Source organism: Haliotis rubra, unplaced genomic scaffold (genome assembly GCF_003918875.1).
Source record: "Haliotis rubra isolate DU_JTF1 unplaced genomic scaffold, ASM391887v1 Scf455, whole genome shotgun sequence".
Lineage (NCBI taxonomy): Eukaryota > Metazoa > Mollusca > Gastropoda > Lepetellida > Haliotidae > Haliotis > Haliotis rubra.
Genome location: NW_025767141.1, coordinates 597563 through 618992, shown reverse-complemented (window position 1 = coordinate 618992; position 21430 = coordinate 597563). Strand labels below are relative to the sequence as shown.

The window sequence follows — 21430 nt, the reverse complement described above, 5'->3', positions numbered from 1 at the left end:
TTTGTGATAATGAGAGTGGGCAGCAGTTTCTTCGCATGTCAATGTTGACTTTTACTTACTCGTACTAAGTAAGCCAAGTTTTACAATCAATAACCTGCTCGACAGCACACCCAGGCTCCATCAAGTCCAGTGTTGACTTAATGCATATTTAATTTTCAATAAGATAGCAAACATCACTGACAACATAATCGATGAAACATCAGCCATCAAACACTCTAATTCCCAGTAAAACTCAACCTGGTAGTCGCAATGCCCAACAGGTTTGTATGCACTATGCGACAGTGCCTTCCAGTGTCGGAATTTTAACCAACAAATCAAACCACGGCCTGGATTCAGCATATGGGAAATGAATGTGTCCTCAAACCAATCAATGCTCAACATACATCACACAAACAGTAAGATTATTGTGCAATGTGTCACAGCGTTTCGGAATTGTAATCTACACATTGCTTCAATGTGAAGCAATGGTAAGGTTTGCACAAACTTCACATTCCTTACTCCTTATAGTGCTCATCTGACTCCCACAAGTTACACACAGACTCATTTCCCTGCAAGACAATGTATATTCATGGCTATACTGATGACTGTATGACACCTGCGATACTGATGATGACTCAGTGTAACCAGTGTCCAGAGATCCTTTCATCTGGAGGATAATGTATGGGGCTAAACAGTAGGGTGTGAATGTACATGTCTGCTATGTGAGATGAGTGGAATTCAGGAGGAAGGGTGACATTTAATAATAATAATATTATAATAATAATGGCCATTTATAAAGTGCCTGTTTCCACACACTTGTGCATGTTCAAGGGGCTGACGCATTATTACCCCGGATAACCCAAGCTGCCTGTGAGGCGCTAAAAGGTTAACAGTCATATGACCCATCCCACCGGGTACCCATTCACTGCTGGGTGAACAGAGGCAATTCATGAACAAACTCATTTGCCTAAGGTGAAACCACATGTGTCAGGTGTGCTTCGTTGTGGGGCAGGACTGAAGTCCTAGAAACTCTCAGGAATCAAGATGCCAAACACAGCCACCCATCCAAGGACTGTCCGCGACCAAAGTTGCTTAACTTCTAGGGGTGTAGCTACCATTATAAAAAAAGGCCGGGCTTACACATGAATTTTGCTAAAAAACGTTTTTTTCCTAATTCTTGCCCAAAACACCTCAAATACTATCGAAATTTAAAGCTTTGCAACCTATCGGGCTTACCCGAAAAACTTGACATGCTACGCACCTGACTTCAACTCATTTGTGACCTTGGCTCTATTCACAGAACCACACACCATCACCACACACCATCACCACTACTTATTGACCATTACTGTAATTACACATGGATACTGTTTCAGATACTACATCACTAATCACAAATCTTGACAAGTGCTACCCTCTATATTTCCAGTGCTTGCATTTTTGTAAACCTACACTAACTCCAGCAATCTCAAATTAACTGCTACCTGTGAAGATCTGCGTTAGAATCGATATTCAGCAACCCATGCTTGTTGTAAAAGGTGACTAAAGGGATCGGGTGGTCAGGCTCACTGACTGGGTTGACACATGTCATCATATCCCAATTGCGTAGATCGATGTTCATGCTGTTGATCACTGGATTGTCTGGTCCAGACTCGATTATTTACAGACCACCATCATATAGATGGAATATTGCTGAGTGGGGCGTAAAACTAAACTCACTCACTCACTCAAATTACCCGCCCTTGATTTTAACTTGCCAGTTTGACTGGTTACACAACTGACACCAATCAGAATGTGAGTCTCAAACCAGCTTCAATGTTGCATTTGCAATATCAACAACATGGCAGCTGTTCCCACTGATTATTAACAAGTTAACGAGAAATTCAGTAATGAAAATCTCACTGACAGCCAAGCAAAACCTGAAAAAAACCTTTTGCTGCAAAAAATGTTTCTATCTAAAAACATAACTGCTTGATTTCTAAGCCATACAAGTTATCTCCCTTTCCCCAATGTCAGTGTTTGATAAGTTTGTAAAATGTAAATGGAAAACTGGTGCTGATATTTTGTGATCACAGGAACTGAGCTCAAGAGGACGATGGGAACTAAGTTTCTATAGCTGTGTGTCTGTAGACTCTGTACAGAACCACAGGTCACTGCCCGGTTTATACACTTGTTGGGCAGATCTCTCTGATCTGTGTGTGTCTGTAGACTCTGTACAGAACCACAGGTCACTGCCCGGTTTATACACTTGTTGGGCAGATCTCTCTGATCTGTGTGTGTCTGTAGACTCTGTACAGAACCACAGGTCACTGCCCGGTTTATACACTTGTTGGGCAGATCTCTCTGATCTGTGTGTGTGTCTGTAGACTCTGTACAGAACCACAGGTCACTGCCCGGTTTATACACCTGTTGGGCAGATCTCTCTGATCTGTGTGTGTCTGTAGACTCTGTACAGAACCACAGGTCACTGCCCGGTTTATACACCTGTTGGGCAGATCTCTCTGATCTGTGTGTGTCTGTAGACTCTGTACAGAACCACAGGTCACTGCCGGTTTATACACTTGTTGGGCAGATCTCTCTGATCTGTGTGTGTCTGTAGACTCTGTACAGAACCACAGGTCACTGCCCGGTTTATACACCTGTTGGGCTGATCTGTGTGTGTCTGTAGATCTCACTGCCGGTTTATACACCTGTTGGGCAGATCTCTCTGATCTGTGTGTGTCTGTAGACTCTGTACAGAACCACAGGTCACTGCCCGGTTTATACACCTGTTGGGCAGATCTCTCTGATCTGTGTGTGTCTGTAGACTCTGTACAGAACCACAGGTCACTGCCCGGTTTATACACCTGTTGGGCAGATCTCTCTGATCTGTGTGTGTCTGTAGACTCTGTACAGAACCACAGGTCACTGCCCGGTTTATACACCTGTTGGGCAGATCTCTCTGATCTGTGTGTGTCTGTAGACTCTGTACAGAACCACAGGTCACTGCCCGGTTTATACACCTGTTGGGCAGATCTCTCTGATCTGTGTGTGTCTGTAGACTCTGTACAGAACCACAGGTCACTGCCCGGTTTATACACCTGTTGGGCAGATCTCTCTGATCTGTGTGTCTGTAGACTCTGTACAGAACCACAGGTCACTGCCAGTTTATACACCTGTTGGGCAGATCTCTCTGATCTGTGTGTGTCTGTAGACTCTGTACAGAACCACAGGTCACTGCCCGGTTTATACACCTGTTGGGCAGATCTCTCTGATCTGTGTGTGTCTGTAGACTCTGTACAGAACCACAGGTCACTGCCCGGTTTATACACCTGTTGGGCAGATCTCTCTGATCTGTTAACATGCAAACATTGTGAACTGATAATCCCTGGCTGACCTGCTGGCAAACAAACATCATTCATGTCCACTCCTGTCATTCAAGGACAAGCTGTACTGTGACACATGCCCTTATTAGGACATTATTGTGTGGGTGCTGTTTTGGCCGGGGTGGCATAGCAAAATATATGGTAAACTTTTTCCACATTTAGGTAATTTGACTGCTTAGTTGTAAATATATATTTTCTTGACAACAGTGAGTGAGTGAGTGTGTGAGCGAGCTCTTATAATGAGATATTTTGGTACAAGTCAATAACTTTTTGTAGAATCTGTGTACCCTAACATATGTAATGTTGACCAGATGCATATCACGGGGACAAATCTCTTCAAATAAACACAATTACAGAGACCAAAAGAAATCTGAACACAGGCAGCACTCCTGACATAACAAGTATGAAGCATACATCATGTAGGCGTTAGTCAGAACAAGTTATATAAAACAAACAAAGTGTGGTTACTCAGATGACAAGATAGTGACACAGTCATGTTTGCTGAGGAGCCCTGGACAATGAAGACTTACAAGACAAATCTTACTCTCAAAAACGCCTGTAACACACCCACGTACCATTTGCCCTATAACACACCTACCTGGCATTTACCCACTGTAACATACCCACGTACCATTTGCCCTGTAACACACCTACCTGGTATTTACCCACTGTAACACACCCACATACCATTTGCCCTGTAACACACCCACGTACCATTTACCCTGTAACACACCTACCTGGTATTTACCCACTGTAACATACCCACATACCATTTACCCTATAACACACCTACCTGGTATTTACCCACTGTAACATACCCACATACCATTTACCCTATAACACACCTACCTGGTATTTACCCACTGTAACATACCCACATACCATTTGCCCTATAACACACCTACCTGGTATTTACCCACTGTAACATACCCACATACCATTTGCCTTACCCTGTAACACACCTACCTGGTATTTACCCACTGTAACATACCCACATACCATTTACCCTGTAACACACCTACCTGGCATTTACCCACTGTAACATACCCACGTACCATTTACCCTATAACACACCTACCTGGTATTTACCCACTGTAACATATCCCAAGTCCCATTTGCCCTATAACACACCTACCTGGTATTTACCCTCTGTAACACCCGAATTTACTGGTATTTACCCACTGTAACACACCTGTAACACACCTATAACACACCATTTATTTACCCACTGTAACACACCCACATACCATTTACCCTATAACACACCTATGTGGCATTTACCCACTGTAACATACCCACATACCATTTACCCTGTAACACACCTACCTGGTATTTACCCACTGTAACATACCCACATACCATTTACCCTATAACACACCTACCTGGCATTTACCACCTGTAACACACGAATTAACCATTTACCCTGTAACACACCTATTGGCATTTTGTAACATACCCACGTACCACCATCTCTGTAACACACCTACCTGGTATTTACCCACTGTAACACACCCACATACCATTTACCCTATAACACACCTATGTGGCATTTACCCACTGTAACATACCCACATACCATTTACCCTATAACACACCTACCTGGCATTACCACCTGTAACACATGAATTTACCATTTACCCTATAACACAACCATGTACAATTTACCCTATAACACACCTACCTGGCATTTACCCTCTGTAACACATAAATCTACCATTTACCCTGTAACACCTATGTGGCATTTACCACCTGGAACACCCATGTACTATTCACACCTATTATTCAAGTGAATTTGATGTAAGACACACAACCTTCACCTCCTTGATGTAACAATAACAACTGACAAGTCATGCTGAGGGTCCGGGTTAGCTTCTCACACTGATACGATGTATGAAGCCTGTTTCTGGCGCCCCGGCAGTGATATTGCTGGAATACTGCTACTGTGGTTGAACACCAAACTCACTCTTCTTACACACCACAGATAGTGCTTGGACATATTTATTTCTGAAATATTCCACTGCTTCTTACAGTACTATGTATGTAAATGAAGGAGGTCAGTAGGGTTGTACTGAGGTTCACCCGTGAAGAACTTGGTTAGAACTGATCTTCTGTAACCCACGCTTGTCATAAAAGGTGACTAACGGGATCGGGTGGTCAGGCTTGCTGACTTGGTTAATAAATGTCATCATATCCCAATTGCGCAGATTGATGCTCATGCTGTTGATAACTGGATTGTCTGGTCCAGACTCGATCATTTACAGACCGTCGCCCTATATAGCTGAATATTGCTGAGAGCAGCGTAATCCAAAACTCACTCACTCACTCTACTGGAGTTCAGCAATGACAGTGTCAGAAGTCCTGGACTGTGTAATTATTACTGACAGCAAAGCCTCCTGGACCCTCCTCCCTGAGGTAGTTGTGGAGGCAGCAATAATACCAGCACTGCTTAGAGACCTAGTCAGACTGAGGGTGGAGGCAGGTCATTATCTAACGCTAATTGTTGTACAGAAGGAATTACAAACAGTCCCAGATCATCATGTCTACTATATCCAGGAGGATCACACCACTTGTCTAGGGGTAAGGTGTAGAAGTTTGTTCACATCACCTATGCTCAAAACGAAATGTGAATAAAAGAATTCAAATATTTTGTTTCATTGCAAAGGGTCTTTTCAAGGACGAAAATAATTTGTTCAGACAATAATTAAGGGATAGAAAATAGAGCTTATTGCTGTTAGTCTGATTCAGTCTGTTTAAGGCAAAATGTATCCCAGGGAGAGTTCAAATCAACAGTGTTCACAAATAGCGTCTGACCCTCGGACAAATCTGGCAGATTCGCCGACGGTCTGATGGAAGTCTACAACCTGCCGGCCCAAGTGTCTGACTGTATATTTCACAATGACTGACTGAAGATGTTATGTGTGAGATGTGACACTTGTTTGCTGTCTATAAATTTTATGTTTGTTAATAATTTCGATGCCAATTATGATATAATTATTATAAGAAATGTTAGATCTGAAAAGTGTGTTTAATTTTTAATTTATGGGTCCCGCAAATTTTCAATTGGTCAGACAGACATCTGAAACTTACAGGACCATTCATGAACACTGTAATTATGCAAGAAAGCCAAGGGCTCCTTATCCTAACCTAATGTATAATGTACAGGTTTAAGACATCCCCAGATTCAAATACTTCTGCATCAGACTGGAAGGACTCAAGGACCCTGTAATTTCCAACACTGGGGGATGATACATGATCAATACTCAAACTAACACACATTTCAAGTTATTTTCTTCCTCCACATTACAACTGATATTTCAAGTTATTTTCTTCCTCCACATTACAACTGATATTTCAAGTTATATTCTTCCTCCACATTACTACTGATATTTCAAGTTATTTTCTTCCTCCACATTACAACTGATATTTCAAGTTATTTTCTTTCTTCCTCCACATTACAACTGATATTTCAAGAGTTATTTTCTTCCTCCACATTACAACTGATATTTCAAGTTATTTTCTTCCTCCACATTACAACTGATATTTCAAGTTATTTTCTTCCTCCACATTACAACTGATATTTCAAGTTATTTTCTTCCTCCACATTACAACTGATATTTCAAGTTATTTTCTTCCTCCACATTACAACTGATATTTCAAGTTATTTTCTTCCTCCACATTACAACTGATATTTCAAGTTATTTTCTTCCTCCACATTACAACTGATATTTCAAGTTATTTTATTTCCTATATTCTTCATTACAACTGATATTTCAAGTTATATTCTTCCTCCACATTACAACTGATATTTCAAGTTATTTTCTTCCTCCACATTACAACTGATATTTCAAGTTATTTTCTTCCTCCACATTACAACTGATATTTCAAGTTATTTTCTTCCTCCACATTACAACTGATATTTCAAGTTAAATTCTTCCTCCACATTACAACTGATATTTCAAGTTATTTTCTTCCTCCACATTACAACTGATATTTCAAGTTATTTTCTTCCTCCATATTACAACTGATATTTCAAGTTATTTTCTTGCTCCATATTACAGCTGATAAGCCAGTCATATGTCTGTTCCAGTAGCTGCTTCTCATAAATCACAAGAGATATCAGCTTGTAGAGCAGTGTAAGTCCTTCACACATCCTGCAGTCCAGGACAGATACATGTGTAGAAACCTAGACTAACACTTAATCTCGGAAATGAACATATTTTACAGAAAAATCGGTTTCTAAATTATAATAATAAAATATAATGAAAAGAAACTGTGGTAATCTAGACTTGCCACATATTATAGACATATGACAGACAGACAGGTACAGACATATGACTAGCTTATCAGTTATAATCTGGAGGAAGAAAATAACTTGAAATGTTTATTAGTTTGAGTATTGATCATGTATCATCCCCAAAGTCCTGCAAGGTCCGGCCAGTGTTGAAATTATAGGGTCCTTGGGTCCTTCCAGTCTGATGCAGAAGTATTGAATCTGGGGATGTCTTAAACCTGTACATTATACATTAGGTTAGGATAAGGAGCCCTTGACTTGCATGGAATACATAATTGTTTCTAGAGCAAACACTAGTAGAAACCCAGCATTGCTCCTTGATATTGTTACCATGATTATTCCTTTTCTCAACCATTTTGCAGAGTGAACAAGGTTCATAAAGACAGGGATTAATAGCAGAAGTTAAAAACACATGAAATTACTATCCATCAAAGATTAGCTGATTTTATGAAATTTATGTTTGTTGTTAATTAGTGAAACATGCAATTTGATGTGAACCCACTTGTGAAACCCATAATGTTAAAGGTTGATACTACTGCACTGAAGCTGCTATAGAACTGATGACAACCTGACAGATCTAGAATAGTCAGTGATGTAAATATTTGAAAAGAAACAAATTAAATTTGCAGACAAGTTCACAAATATAATTAATTTACCTATAAATAACTCTTCAAAATTTAAGTAAGTTTTCTGAAATGCATCAACCTCTTAATGACAAACATACAGATTTAAGCCTGTGAACATGGCTCAGTCACCAATTAAAGCAACTATTATGTAACCTCATTAGAGAGGTCTCCTTAAAGACAGCTTATATCCCAAGCCAGCACTACAACAACATCAGTCAGGCTTGGAGTCACTCCTCCACAAGCCACATATAGTCTAGTCTCCTCCAATCAGGGGCCTCGATACACTTGTACCAAACAGGTAGGTTCCTTGACAACACGTCAACTAACGAATGAATGGCTATGACAGAAGCACCAAGTCTGAAAATGATAGTTTGTATTTGAAGCTTTTTCAGCATTGTCATAGCAGCTGAAGTGCTTGTGAAGGACGGTTGATCTTGCGCCGAGGCTACGGCTCTAACGAGATCAGGTGTGCACAGCTATTCATCCAGTCAGAGATCTTTCTTCACTGAGTTGGAAAAACAGGTTTTATGATCCCGAAATAGCGTGGGCAGACTATACGGTCTTCCTTGCTTGACTGACGACCAAGTCCTCATAATGCAGACTGACCCAGTAAGGATGGGGTAGCAGAGATTAGAATGAAACCCACCACGTAGTGATCAACACCTTGTGAAATATAACCACCACCAAAGACAAGTTTCTGGAGAGAATACACTTGTTGAGGTACGTTGTGTATGTGAAATTGACGAGTGATAGGTACAAGTGTTTATTTCACAGAAGACATGGCAGGTAGTGGGTAGATGTCACCCCACCCCTTATTGAATAGAAAACTTGACAACTCATGCTGTACTGATACGTACCGGCTCAGACTGTCGGGTAGGTGAGTCGTTCATTTCAGATCAAGTGAAATGTATTTCATGTCCTAATGTTACAATAATTGTAAGAATGTTAAATGTCATTAGTCTTACTGCTGAAATACAATGTACTTATATATATGGTATAGCGAAGTTGACAACCAGAGGCTCCTTTCACGAAGCAACCTCTACTAAGGTTAACCTTAACTCCCATTCTTTAACATTGCACTAAGGTTACCTTAGTGACTTACGATCACCTTAGTGCTTTGTGAAAGGAGGCCCAGGTATATAGACGACACTTAATGCTGGTTGCCATACCAGGATATTGTGAATTTCATTTCATCAAAGTACAAAGGAAACTGTTCCACTGTGTAATCAATGATGACAACCTCATTTTGATGACAAATCAGGTGTTTCAAACTACTGTTTATTAATGTTCAACACAATACAGGATTTCAAATCAGTCTATTTTCTGGGACACTGATCATGATTCATTGTAATCAAAAATGTTTGAATATTTATGAAAATTTGATATTGGAATAGAAAGAATGTCCTTCCAAAAGTTGAAAATATATTCAAATATATTTTGTATCTAGAAAAAATAATTTCATTTCAATATAATTTTATAACATTATAGATATGGCTGGGCCATAATGTGAGGGAGGTTTGTTTTCAAATGAACTGATTTTCCACTTTTTCCAATATATCTTTTGGTAGGATCTCTGATAATACCAACCACTTAAATAAATAACATTATATGTAGTGTTTGTTAATTAATGATTTGTTTTATTAATATGAAATCGAATTAGTTTATGAATTATATAGGGTTAGGTAACCACAACCCTAACCCTAATAGATCTATCCACACACCAATATGTCAGGAACGATCAGAATTCCTTCCCATCTTGGAGATACGAAAACAGGAATAGGTAACAAACATGTTAAAATGGAAGGCAAATCGTGCTGACATGATGTAGTAAAACCTGACATCATCTACATTTTAGGAACTCGTATAACAGGTTAGATTGCACAAACAAGCTTAAGTCACAATATATTTACACTGTGCAACTTTTATGAAGCATTGTGTTTTCTTGCCTCAAGGAACTTAATTATCAAGTCATGTGAATAATCTTTTTGAAATCTAGCATAATTTACATGACAGGTATGTTAAATATGTAATGTGTACATGACACAGAGTTGAGACACGTAACATAGGTAACGGTGGTGTATTTCAACACACATTCTCAAGTTGTGTTTGAAGATGTGGCCCAGTCAGCTGATAACACAACTTGGTCCATTTACTAACCATCCTTGTTTGGATTTTGGCCTCGGGAAAAACACATTACACCCATTTCTGGTGTCTCCTGCTATCATATTGTTTGAATATTGCTAAATTTGCATACCACCTCACTGTCCTCAACTTGCCCCTACAACATACCCTCAACATAATTAACTGGCTTACATTATAATTTGGCAGCTGTGAGGGAGGCTCTTGGAAAGGACAAATGAAAGACTAATTGTTTGGTTGAAATGTAAAGATGGCCTGGATTCATTACAAATTAATTAGAGAGCTTTCACCTTCAGTACAGACAAAGACTTGTTTCTTAATGTTAGCTTTCTTGCATGTGTCTGAGTCATTTACAACTACTGACATCAGGCTGAACAGGAACATAATATGCCTTGTTCGTTAACATTCATTATTCATTGTACAAGGCTAACACAATCTGATTTGTTAAACAGCCTGGGTAAAAATGTGATATTAGTCCAGAAGTTTGGGGATTCATATGGGTACTAAAATCAAGAAAATAATCCATTGCATCAAGTTGGAAGTGATGATGATGATGATGATGATGATGATGTGTGAGTGAGTATTGTTTTGCGCCGCTTTTAGCAATATTCCAGCAATATCACAGCGGGGGACACCAGAAATGGGCTTCACACATTGTACCCATGTGGGGAATCGAACCCGGGTCTGGCGTAACAAGCGAACACTTTAACCCACCAGGCTACCCCACCGTCCCTGATGATGATGATGATGGTGGTGGAGGAGGAACCGAATAAAACTATTGCCTTGCCTAACCCTAAGTCTAGACAGTGTACAGAGCTACTGACTTATCATTGTGCCTTGAGTCTAAAACCGTCCATTTACTTAGTACATGAACAGCTGTGCTAACTTCAAGCCCCTGAGACCTGTCATTGTATATTTCATATTTCACACAGATCCCAGTTGTACAGCCTGAACACTGTAATCAATCTGCACAATACCCTACATGCAATTTTTAACCAAACATTATATAAACAATATTATGTCAATAGGGAGGTGTTGAAATATTTATTCAGTATATGTCGGAGCTATGACAATATTTGCTGCAATGTACGTGTAACAGTGTCAATACTGACAGACATGTCGGCATTAGACCACTATCATCATCCAGTACCTATAATCTTTACTGGGATAAACGACAGTCAACACTTTCATAGTCATCAATCAACACCAGGACTGACAAGTTTCTTAGTGAATTTGATGCAGGCAGCATATAAAAGAACCATTCCTTCAGCACGAATGATTACATTTCCATCGACATTTCGTCGATTGTAGACTGCAATAGCTAGTGGTTAGATATTGACAATGTGCAATGTACACCTGATGGACAAGTGATGGAGCTGATCCCAGTCAGGTTATCACAATATACTTCAACACCCTGCAGTGATGCAACATTTCCCCTAAGGCTGTCCTTGTGTTAATTGATATTCACGGACAATGAAAGGTGTTGATAACATTGTATTCCGATCACACAGATGGGGCATGAAAAGAAATTCTGCAAGATTGCACTTATTTAGCTTGAATGAAGACATGTTACAGATGAGGCCATATTTGTTGATCTACTTGATACAACAGACAAGTTCTAAAGCTAAATTCAGATAGAAATCTGTTAAATACACTAAAGTCAGAGCGAAAACAACCCCCCAGCATGATTTTTTAATTTAATGTACAAGATGAAGGTGTTATTAAATCAACATAATTTCGGACATTTTTGTGCCTGTGACAACAAAAATCAAACATCTGCCCATGTTTTGACACAAATTAAATAAAAAAAGTTTATAAAATAGAGTAGCCCCAACAATGGTAGACTGATGTTTTGTGTCTGAATATACATATATGATTTTGATAGAAGCAACTCCTTTTAAAGTAAAAAGGGATGGAAGATTCAGAACCAGAGGAAATCTAGACTTGCTTCATTTGGATATTTAGTATTATTACAGCAGGACTATATCATATGGGTTCTGTGCCAATCCGGGGCGGTGGGGTAGCCTAATGGTTTAACCATTGGCTCGTCTCGCCGAAGACCCGGGTTCGATTCCCCACATGGGTACAATGTGTGAAGCCCATTTCCGGTGTACCCCGCCTTGATATTGCTGGAATATTGCTAAAAGCGGCGTAAAACCATACTCACTCTGTGCCAATCCATTCTACAGATAGTGACCATAATCCACATGATTATTCACTATCATTTTCAAAGAAAACTACTTTTACATATTGCAAACCCCATCCCCACCCTTCTAATCAGTGTCAGTTTTGTATGGTTCGTTTTGTAAACATGGTTACAAGTTTCCAATGTGTCAGATTGAAAGCAGACATGTTAATAAAGTTTTTGGAAGTTGATACAAGTAAAGATATTACATATTCAATCTTAAGTCTGAACTACCTGTTGATTGAGTTTACCTGGGAAAACAGCGCCAGGTAACCTGTAGCCTATTGTCATGAGCCCACTAGACCGAGCACAATGCACAAACCAACACAATTGGTCAACACTAAACAGCCTTCTTCAAGTTATGATTTACAGGTTACATGGACAGACTTTCTAAAGGTTTTACAATTTCGAAATATTTCTCATGCTCTTTTACCCTTAATATTTATCTTAACTTTACATATTATAACTTAACATAACACAGTTTTTTCCAAAAGTTCTTAAACTACATCTTGCCAAAGATGAAAACTTGAATATTAATCATTTTAAAGTTAAAAGGTGAGAAGTAATTCCGCCATAACTGTTTGACAAAATTTTGATTTCTCCTTGTATTAATCTTTTAGTTAGTCTACACTGACCCTAAATTAAGAAGGTATTTATTTTTATTAACTTAAAATTGCTATTTCTTTGATAAAGATGCATTCGTATTTAAAGAGGACTATACAATCGATATTGATTGAAACAGTCACCCATTTGAGGCAACCCATTTGTTCATCAGCAACGTCAACAAACAGAAACAGCATCAGCAACAAAACCAGTTCTAACTTTTGTCCCTTTGTTATTCAGATTAGTATGCAATTTTGTCTCGAGGTCCCCGTTAGGAGGTCATTACATTACATTTATTGATTGAGAGGCCCCAATTTAACCTAGTCTACTTCGTTTCGTTTAATCCAGGGAGGGAGAAAGTCGGTATTAATTAGTGAAGGATCAATGTATGTATTATTCATGTCCATCACTGCCGACTCTCAGGTACACAGAACATATCAGGTAAACGAGCTGGCTCCGAACAGACTTCCGTCTGGAAAGAGGTTGAAACATGTTCAGTTTGTTGTTTGTGAGGGTACTGAATATATCACATCACTTTTGAAGAGGGATTAATTTTCATGTGTTTTGAACAATAGTCAGAACACCGCCACATACTTTCAGCAATCGTTCCCGTTTGACTTGAGAATTCCAGTAATCACTTACTAATGTAAAAGTCTGATTTTGACTGTATAACAGTGAATACATTGTTTTTGCAAACTTGAAATTTATGGTGGCAACTTCCTTGAGAGGCATTTTAGAAGTTGGGACGTACAATATTTAACAAACTTTATGGATAACAACTTTTATTTTGGGAGTGCGATGATTTGATACAGTTACTATACCGTTGTCATTCCTGCTTGACAATGGTATAGGAATCTGTATCGAAACATTGCACTCACGAAATAAAAGAATTTATTATCCATAAAGTTCAATATTATGGTGGCAAGTTATGGTTTGATAAAAAGTTGCATAATATTGTAAAAGGTACATCTGCAAGTTGTCATTAGAATATTACAATGTGCCATATTTTAACAGCAAAACTGAACATTTCATCAACAAAATACTTGATAATGATATATCTGTTTCAGATCTGGAACCGGATGCTGTGATGTAGTTGAAGCAGCTCAAACAGCAAGCCTGAACTCCGCATCCAACCAACCGGATTAAACCAGACACATACAACATGTCTGCAATTGAGCAGTTGTCAATCACTCTGGAGCATGACATTGACGAGCAGTATCAGTACCAACCTGGCGAGGTGGTGCGTGGCTCCATCTGCATCAAATCAACCAGACCCACCTTCATCAGGACAATATTCATCACGATAGTCGGGGAGGGCTCAGTTGGCTGGGACGATGAGAGTACTGGAGAGACGTACACCGCCAATGAGACATACATCAATGCATCTAAGGTTGTCATCGATGCTCGGGGAGGACGACCAAAAGGGATTCATGTCGGCAACAATGACTTCCCTTTCGCGTACCAGCTTCCCGAAAACCTCCCATCTTCGTACATCGGAAAATATGGGAGTGTAACATACCTAATGAAAGCAACGGTCAAGGGAGATAAGTCTATTGATCAAGCTATTACAAGTGAGCCGTTTCTGTGTTTAAGGAGGAGTCCGTTGCCAGATTCCATAGAAACACCATTGGAGTTAGAACGGAATCAGTGTTTCTGGGCTTCGTGCACTTTTGGGAATGTTTATGTTCGCGCAGGACTCAACAAGCAAGGTGGTGTGCCTGGAGAAGATTTGTTTGTTCACGCGGAAGTGAAAAACAAAAGTCGGCGTACGATCACAGCTGTCCAGGCATCGATCATCATGCATAGTACATACAATGCCAAGAAGTACACCACGAACTTTCGACAGATAGTCAACAAGAAACGTGATGAGTATGACCTAACCTACAATGACGGAAGGCGATGGTCATATGTTCGTCTCACCGTTCCGCCATACATCCCCGAATCGAACTTGGAATACTGCGATATTATCGACTTGTCGTATCTTTTCCAGTTTCGGGTGGAGTTGACAGGAGGAGTTGAGGTGAAACTGGAAGCTCCTCTCCTGATTGGAGCTCACCCAGCCGGGTTGGAAATTCCGAAACAAGAGAAGCCAAATAACAACATCAATAGTCAATGGACAGTGAAAATGAAGGGGATTGTACTGGACAATGTAGGTAATGGGTTCGACGAACGTGACACGGTCAATGACTGGCATGGGGGAGTACCACCTGAGCTTCGGAGCGATGACAGGAGCGTCATCAACAATCCTCTGTTTCGTCATAATTCCTTCATGAATCGTGGTGGTCACGCTGGGATGAGGAACGCTCCAGAGGAGCCACCAGAGATCATCGAGAACACCAAATTATGAAGACGGTCCTAGAAAGTACTAGTAAATACATAAATATATTCTGTTTTGGGTTGCCACTGGTCAAAATATTTATTCTATGCAAATTTGTAGATAAGAACTGGTTTGAGAATTGAAGATGTCCACTGTAGTTTTACTGTTATTTTACAACAATAACTTACCAAATAATTTGAAATTGATTTTTATCCATGAATCATCCTAAGAGAAATCCACAAAGACATTCTTGCTATTAACAAGGAATATGCACCTGTCAATCAGAGACACCTCACTGACATTGATGAGCTTCTTGGAACAATCACATATCAATTTCATGTACATACTTTGACAGTTCCTTGTCAAGTGTGTGTTGTAAATATCACTGAAATGGATTAGCCTGTGTACAGGAATATATATTACCCAGTGACTATCAAGTGCAATGGACATACTTACATAGTATCATTAGGGGCTAGTATATATATGTATAAAATACTATTTTACTGTCATTTGTCACTATTGGAATCAAATGTTAATGCAGAATTTTACAAAATAATATTATATGTTCAATTAATCATGCATTTATTTCATAATTGTCAGCTTTAAAGAGATTTTAAAACTACAAAACAGAGTTTGTTATTGTTTTTAAGCATTTGATATGTAATACCACAATGATACACTTCAGTGTTCATACTGATCTTTGACATAAACATTCAAGCCCATTGAAAAAAATAATCTGTTTTCATGGACATTTCATGCTTAAAAATAGACCAATGAAAGTTGTTTTATCATGATACTTCCTTCTATATTTCATGCTTACAAGACCCGGTTAGATTCCCCACATGGGCACAATGTGTTGCCCAGTTGAAACTATGCACCTAAAATAAACTTCAGTCAGTCCTTTTATAGTGCAGATATCAATTGTCGGAAGCCAGTTGTAAAATTGCTCAATCTTGTCAGTGAAAACAGTAATTAAAAAGAAATAAATATTGTAGTAAATCCTTGTCTGTGAAATAGATCACAGGAAACCAAGGCATTTTTAAAAAACAAACATCCTCAACACCTTTCCAAGTTTGTACCTTGTACATGTAGATTCAGTTTGGTTGAGCAATATGCCAGTGTTTTGTTACACATGCTTATTTATTTTAAACCAAATGAGACACTCAGATTTCTGTCAACATTCAAGATTCTTGAAATAATGTTTCCTTTTATCAACTGTAAAAATACTGTAAAACAGATACAAGTGGGAAGTATAATGTACACATATACCATTGATGGAGCATTTCTTCTTATGTTCAGTGGGACGGTGGAGTAGCATAGTGGTTAAAGTGTCCTCACGTCACGCTGAAGACCCGGGTTCGATTCCCCACATGAGAACAATGTGTGAAGCCCATTTCTGGTGTCCCCCACTGCGATATTGCTGGACTATTGCCAAAAACGGCTTAAACTTTAATCAGTCACTCTTATATTCAGTACATGTACTGCAAGCATTACTTCAGAACTTCATCAGTCTCCATTTCAAATTCCTGAAAAGGCATTAAAGTATTATTCTATTCTATTCTATATTCTATATATGTAGGACTTACTGTGCATGTAAAACTGTCCCACAGATCCAACCATGCCATATTGTCTAAACACAAATATTTTGTTTCCATGCAGCTTGTAAGTTCACATCAGTGATCTGTAATATATTTGACTGAGGCACATTTTCTGTCAGTGACAAATGCTGAAATCACTACATTTGTACAAAAAATAGATTTGATATTGAAGAAGAAAATAAAGATGTGTAAAAGGATATTACTTGAGGTTGATTTTTTATCACTTGGACTATGTGAATTAGCACATAGTAAATGCTCCAATGAGGATTCAAACTGTCAAGAGATAATGCTTCCATGTGTCCTGATTTTGTCTGGTTCCTGACAACATAACATGGTGCAATCTAAATACTGCTGTCTGTCACTAAGGCCCTTTTTTTAAAATTGGTACAAATTTTAATTTTTTTTTCAGGTCGGTAGGGAGGGAAAAAACAAAGGGGAATATGGAGATGTTATTTTCACACTTGAGTACATCATATATGCCAGGTGCAGCATGCCAGCTGAGCAGTCTGTGGCATTACCTTTTTCTCTGTTCCACTATGTTTCAGGGAATATTTGAAAGGTATAATTTGCTACTTTTTTTTTATTAAATTATTTCCCACTTTCTTTGTTTGTTTTTTTATCATGTCGGCGGCATATAATGGCAATTTTTTTTTGTCAAAACAATTTTTATTTTTTCCTCACTTTCTTCACATTTCGGGTCAGTGGATCCGTAAACCAAGTAGTAAAAAAAAAGAGAGGCCTGAACAAATATTTAAGCAGTGTGGTACATCATATTGATTCAATCTGTGAATGTTTCATGACAGTCTCCCCATGTATTGATTCAGGGTTTTAATTCTGTATCGATATTCCCATTGGCCATAAACCACCTGATCACTATATTACATTCCTGCCTGTCACAAAAGCAAATGTTAGATCTGATTTCCTAACTCAAGCCTGGATAAACCAGTCAGGCAGGTTCAACCCAAACTGGTTGACAGCAACAACTTCTTGTTAGTTGGATGGAACACGGAGAATGTCACAGAACAGTTCAATCAGTGTACCGAGACCAAAGTACTGTGATATGAAGTCACACCTAAGGCAGGGACATCGTGACACACTGTTGCTTATTTAGCAGTAACTTTATAGTAAACTTTCCATCATGTCCTACAATGGAAAATAAAATCCTTCCACAGTGCTTTCACTGCTTGTCAGCCTAAGTACATTCACAGCAAATAGGGACATTATATACTATTATGTCAACAGTATATTGACTAATTTGAATAGCATCAATATATCACAGTAATTATTAATTAGACCCGTGAAGATCTGGGTTAGAATATTGATCTTCAGTAATCCATGCTTGTCGTACGAGGCTGACTAACAGGATCGGGTGGTCAGGCTCGCTGACTTGGCTGACACATGTCATCGGTTCCCAATTGCGCAGATCGATGCTAATGCTGTTGATCACTGGATTGTCTGGTCCAGTCTTGATTATTTACAGACTGCCGCCATATAGCTGGAATATTGCTGAGTGTGTGACGTAAAACAAAACTCACTCACTCACTCAAACTAATTGTTTCAATGATGATAACAATAGTGTCATTAACTTGGTTCTATCCACTTATGTGAAATGGATCTGGACCAAGTTCTTACAACTTATAAAACCTTATGAAATGTCATGTGATTTGGCTGAACCAGGAAGTAGAGGTTTGAGAAATCAGTCATGCAGGAGGACGGAGAATCAAGCAGGATATAACATTCAGAATACCTGTATATTTCAGTTCAGTATTGCACAAATTGCCCAATCAGGTCATTCTTCACTTGCAGATTCATTTTTCTACTTTTCTTTCAACCAAAGAGCTTGCATTATGCGTGACAGCTGTGAGATTGTGCATTGTACTGCATCACTGCACAGTGTCGTTGTTGTGGGTCAGTGGATTATCAATACCATTACCAACAATATATATCTATGCCATCAATATGTCGATAAAGTCATTCAACCTTTAGCTTAAGCATAATGATTACAGAGAGGTGGAAGAAAATGTACAACCATAGTTTGAAAATAAGTATGAAAGTCACGGTGCCCTTTTCCTAACCTTATTTATGTAAAACAATTGAAGATTGAGTGGGGCTCCTAGTTTCAATATTTACGCAGCCAAATTCAGGAACTTCCAGGCCCAGGACTGCAATATACTTTTAGTTTGGTTGTTTTGGTTGTTGTTTAATGCCGCACTCAGCAATATTACAGCTATATGTTGGCAGTCTGTAAATAATGAAGACTGGACCAGACAATCCAGTGATCAATAGCACGAGCATCAATCTACGCAATTGGGATACGATGACATGTGTCAACCAAGTCAGCGAGACTGACCACCTGATCCTGTAATTCGCTTTTAATGACAAGCATTTTCGCTTTTACTGAAGATCAATTCCAACCTGGATTTTCACGGGTCGGAATATGCTTTTACATGTATTTCAGAGTACCATTATTTTGGGTACAAATACAAGTTTTGTGATTATCTCTATGGTTTAAGTTAAAATCTACACAGAAATTAATTCACAATGGATGTTTCCCTTTGTAATTGCTTGGCAAAATAACCTACTTTACATACTGTAAAAAGTCCAAAACTATCGAGGCTAATTTTGAGCCCAATAACATATAGTATAGGGCTGTAGTATGTAGAAAATATGATCTGTATGTACAATTAATGTCACTGTCAAACACTTTAGCTCCCAATATATCACAATACATATTACAATACCATTTCAAGACCCCTTAAATTTTGAACACTGCTTAAAGTATTTTTGATCATCTTTGATGACATACCAGAACACATGTATATACATACAACAGTTCAACAACAATTTACAGAGAAGCTGAACAATACTGATGCCTCTACCTTAATGTCACAGGTTTTTCTTCCATAATCAGGATAAAAAACAAATAAAAACATTAACAGTTCAACCCAACAATACAATATCTGTTGAGAAAGCAGGTTTGGGGGTTTGCTATTGACGTGTGGTGTACCTTGACTGACAGCAATGTACGCATGTGACCACTAGCATGTCATTAATGTAAGCTGACACGTCACCGAGCTATGTGGGAACAATTTGAGAACACAGGTGCCTTATTTCATGTTGTTTACGTCCACTGGAGCAGGTGACATTGATGACTATAGTACCATTATTCACAATGCACTTTTTGTAGCCTGTTGTAGTGCAGAATTCACCTTAATGTGTACCTTGGCCATTATGTATTACAACTTTCACGTCTCTGAGGCTGTATATATCGCGGTGTAATTAGGGGAATTACGTATACATGTTCATATAAATTGTCGGATTTAGTGGCTTTGAATTGGCCATTAAAATTACACGATTTTCTTGAAGTAAACAAAAACAAGATTATTATGTTACTGCCCTTTTGTATGATTAGTGAGTGATTGAGTTGGGCTTTAGGCTGCTTTTAGCAATATTCCAGTAATATCACGACGGGGGACACCAGAAATGGGCTTCACACTTTGTGCCCATGTATGAAATAGAACCCGGGCATTCGGCATGAGGAACGAACGCTTTAACCACTAGGCTTCCCCACCATCCCCTTTGTTTGATGAGAAATGACACATTGACATCAACATTAACATGATAAATCACGTACTGACTAAAACTGTAATATGATTGCCAAAAACACAAGTTATCAGCATTTGCTTTAGGCAAGAAATATGTTGCATCAACATAATGACATTTTAATGGGCAGATTGGTCATCATTTGTGCACGAAATAACCACTGACCTGCTTGCCCATGATGAGTAAAAATCCAGTCGGGACAGTAAATCTCCACAGTCATTGGCTTGACTGGCTAGTGAATTTTCATGGGGTTATTTAAACATGATTACAGATCTAAATTAGGAATAGATGATGAAACACGCCAACACAGAACATAAAAAATAAATAAACAATTAAAACATTATAATGTGGTTTTAGGTAATTAGTCTTTTCTTACTTTTCATTGTGCAAAACACTGTGCAAGTCATTAAAGTAATCAACTTGAATACATATTTCATGCAATAGTTTCATCAGATAAGTGAGACCAGGGACAGTCATTGTAAACTGTATCTCACAGGTCAGGCAGAGAGATGTCACTGTTTCGGCTGCTGACATTAACCGACCTGACAGTAGGATTATTTCTTGATACCAACTTCCATCATCAACTCATGTAGGCCACAGATATTTTATTTAATGGGCACTAGCGGTAAGGCAGGATGTGCCTCCCTTTTCATGAACACCTTGAGTCGTCACTAATTTTAAGCAGTCTATGCACACAAGTTTCTCAGCTATTTTGTCCTTTAAA

General features: G+C 38.7%; 2 protein-coding genes across 5 annotated transcripts in view; one reads left to right on the top strand and one right to left on the bottom strand.

Moving 5' to 3' along the window:
- Window positions 1–21430, bottom strand: part of LOC124290011 (coiled-coil domain-containing protein 180-like) — a 66612-nt gene that overhangs the window by 14525 nt on the left and 30657 nt on the right. The window lies entirely within an intron of this gene.
- Window positions 8477–16132, top strand: LOC124290013 (arrestin domain-containing protein 4-like). Of its 4 annotated transcripts, none has more exons than XM_046726693.1 (2): window positions 8477–8559; window positions 14256–16132. In XM_046726693.1, exon 2 carries the CDS (start codon window positions 14351–14353, stop codon window positions 15533–15535), a length of 1185 nt encoding a protein of 394 aa, XP_046582649.1. In that variant the 5' UTR covers window positions 8477–8559; window positions 14256–14350; the 3' UTR covers window positions 15536–16132. The 4 variants fall into 4 exon arrangements, with proteins under 4 accessions (XP_046582649.1, XP_046582648.1, XP_046582650.1 ...); XM_046726692.1 differs by lacking the exon at window positions 8477–8559 and adding an exon at window positions 8592–8981; XM_046726694.1 differs by lacking the exon at window positions 8477–8559 and adding an exon at window positions 9030–9134.

What these genes read in the sequence shown, in the direction of transcription:
- LOC124290013 (XM_046726693.1), top strand. Translation starts at nt 14,351, where the DNA reads ATGTCTGCAATTGAGCAGTTGTCAATCACTCTGGAGCATGACATTGAC.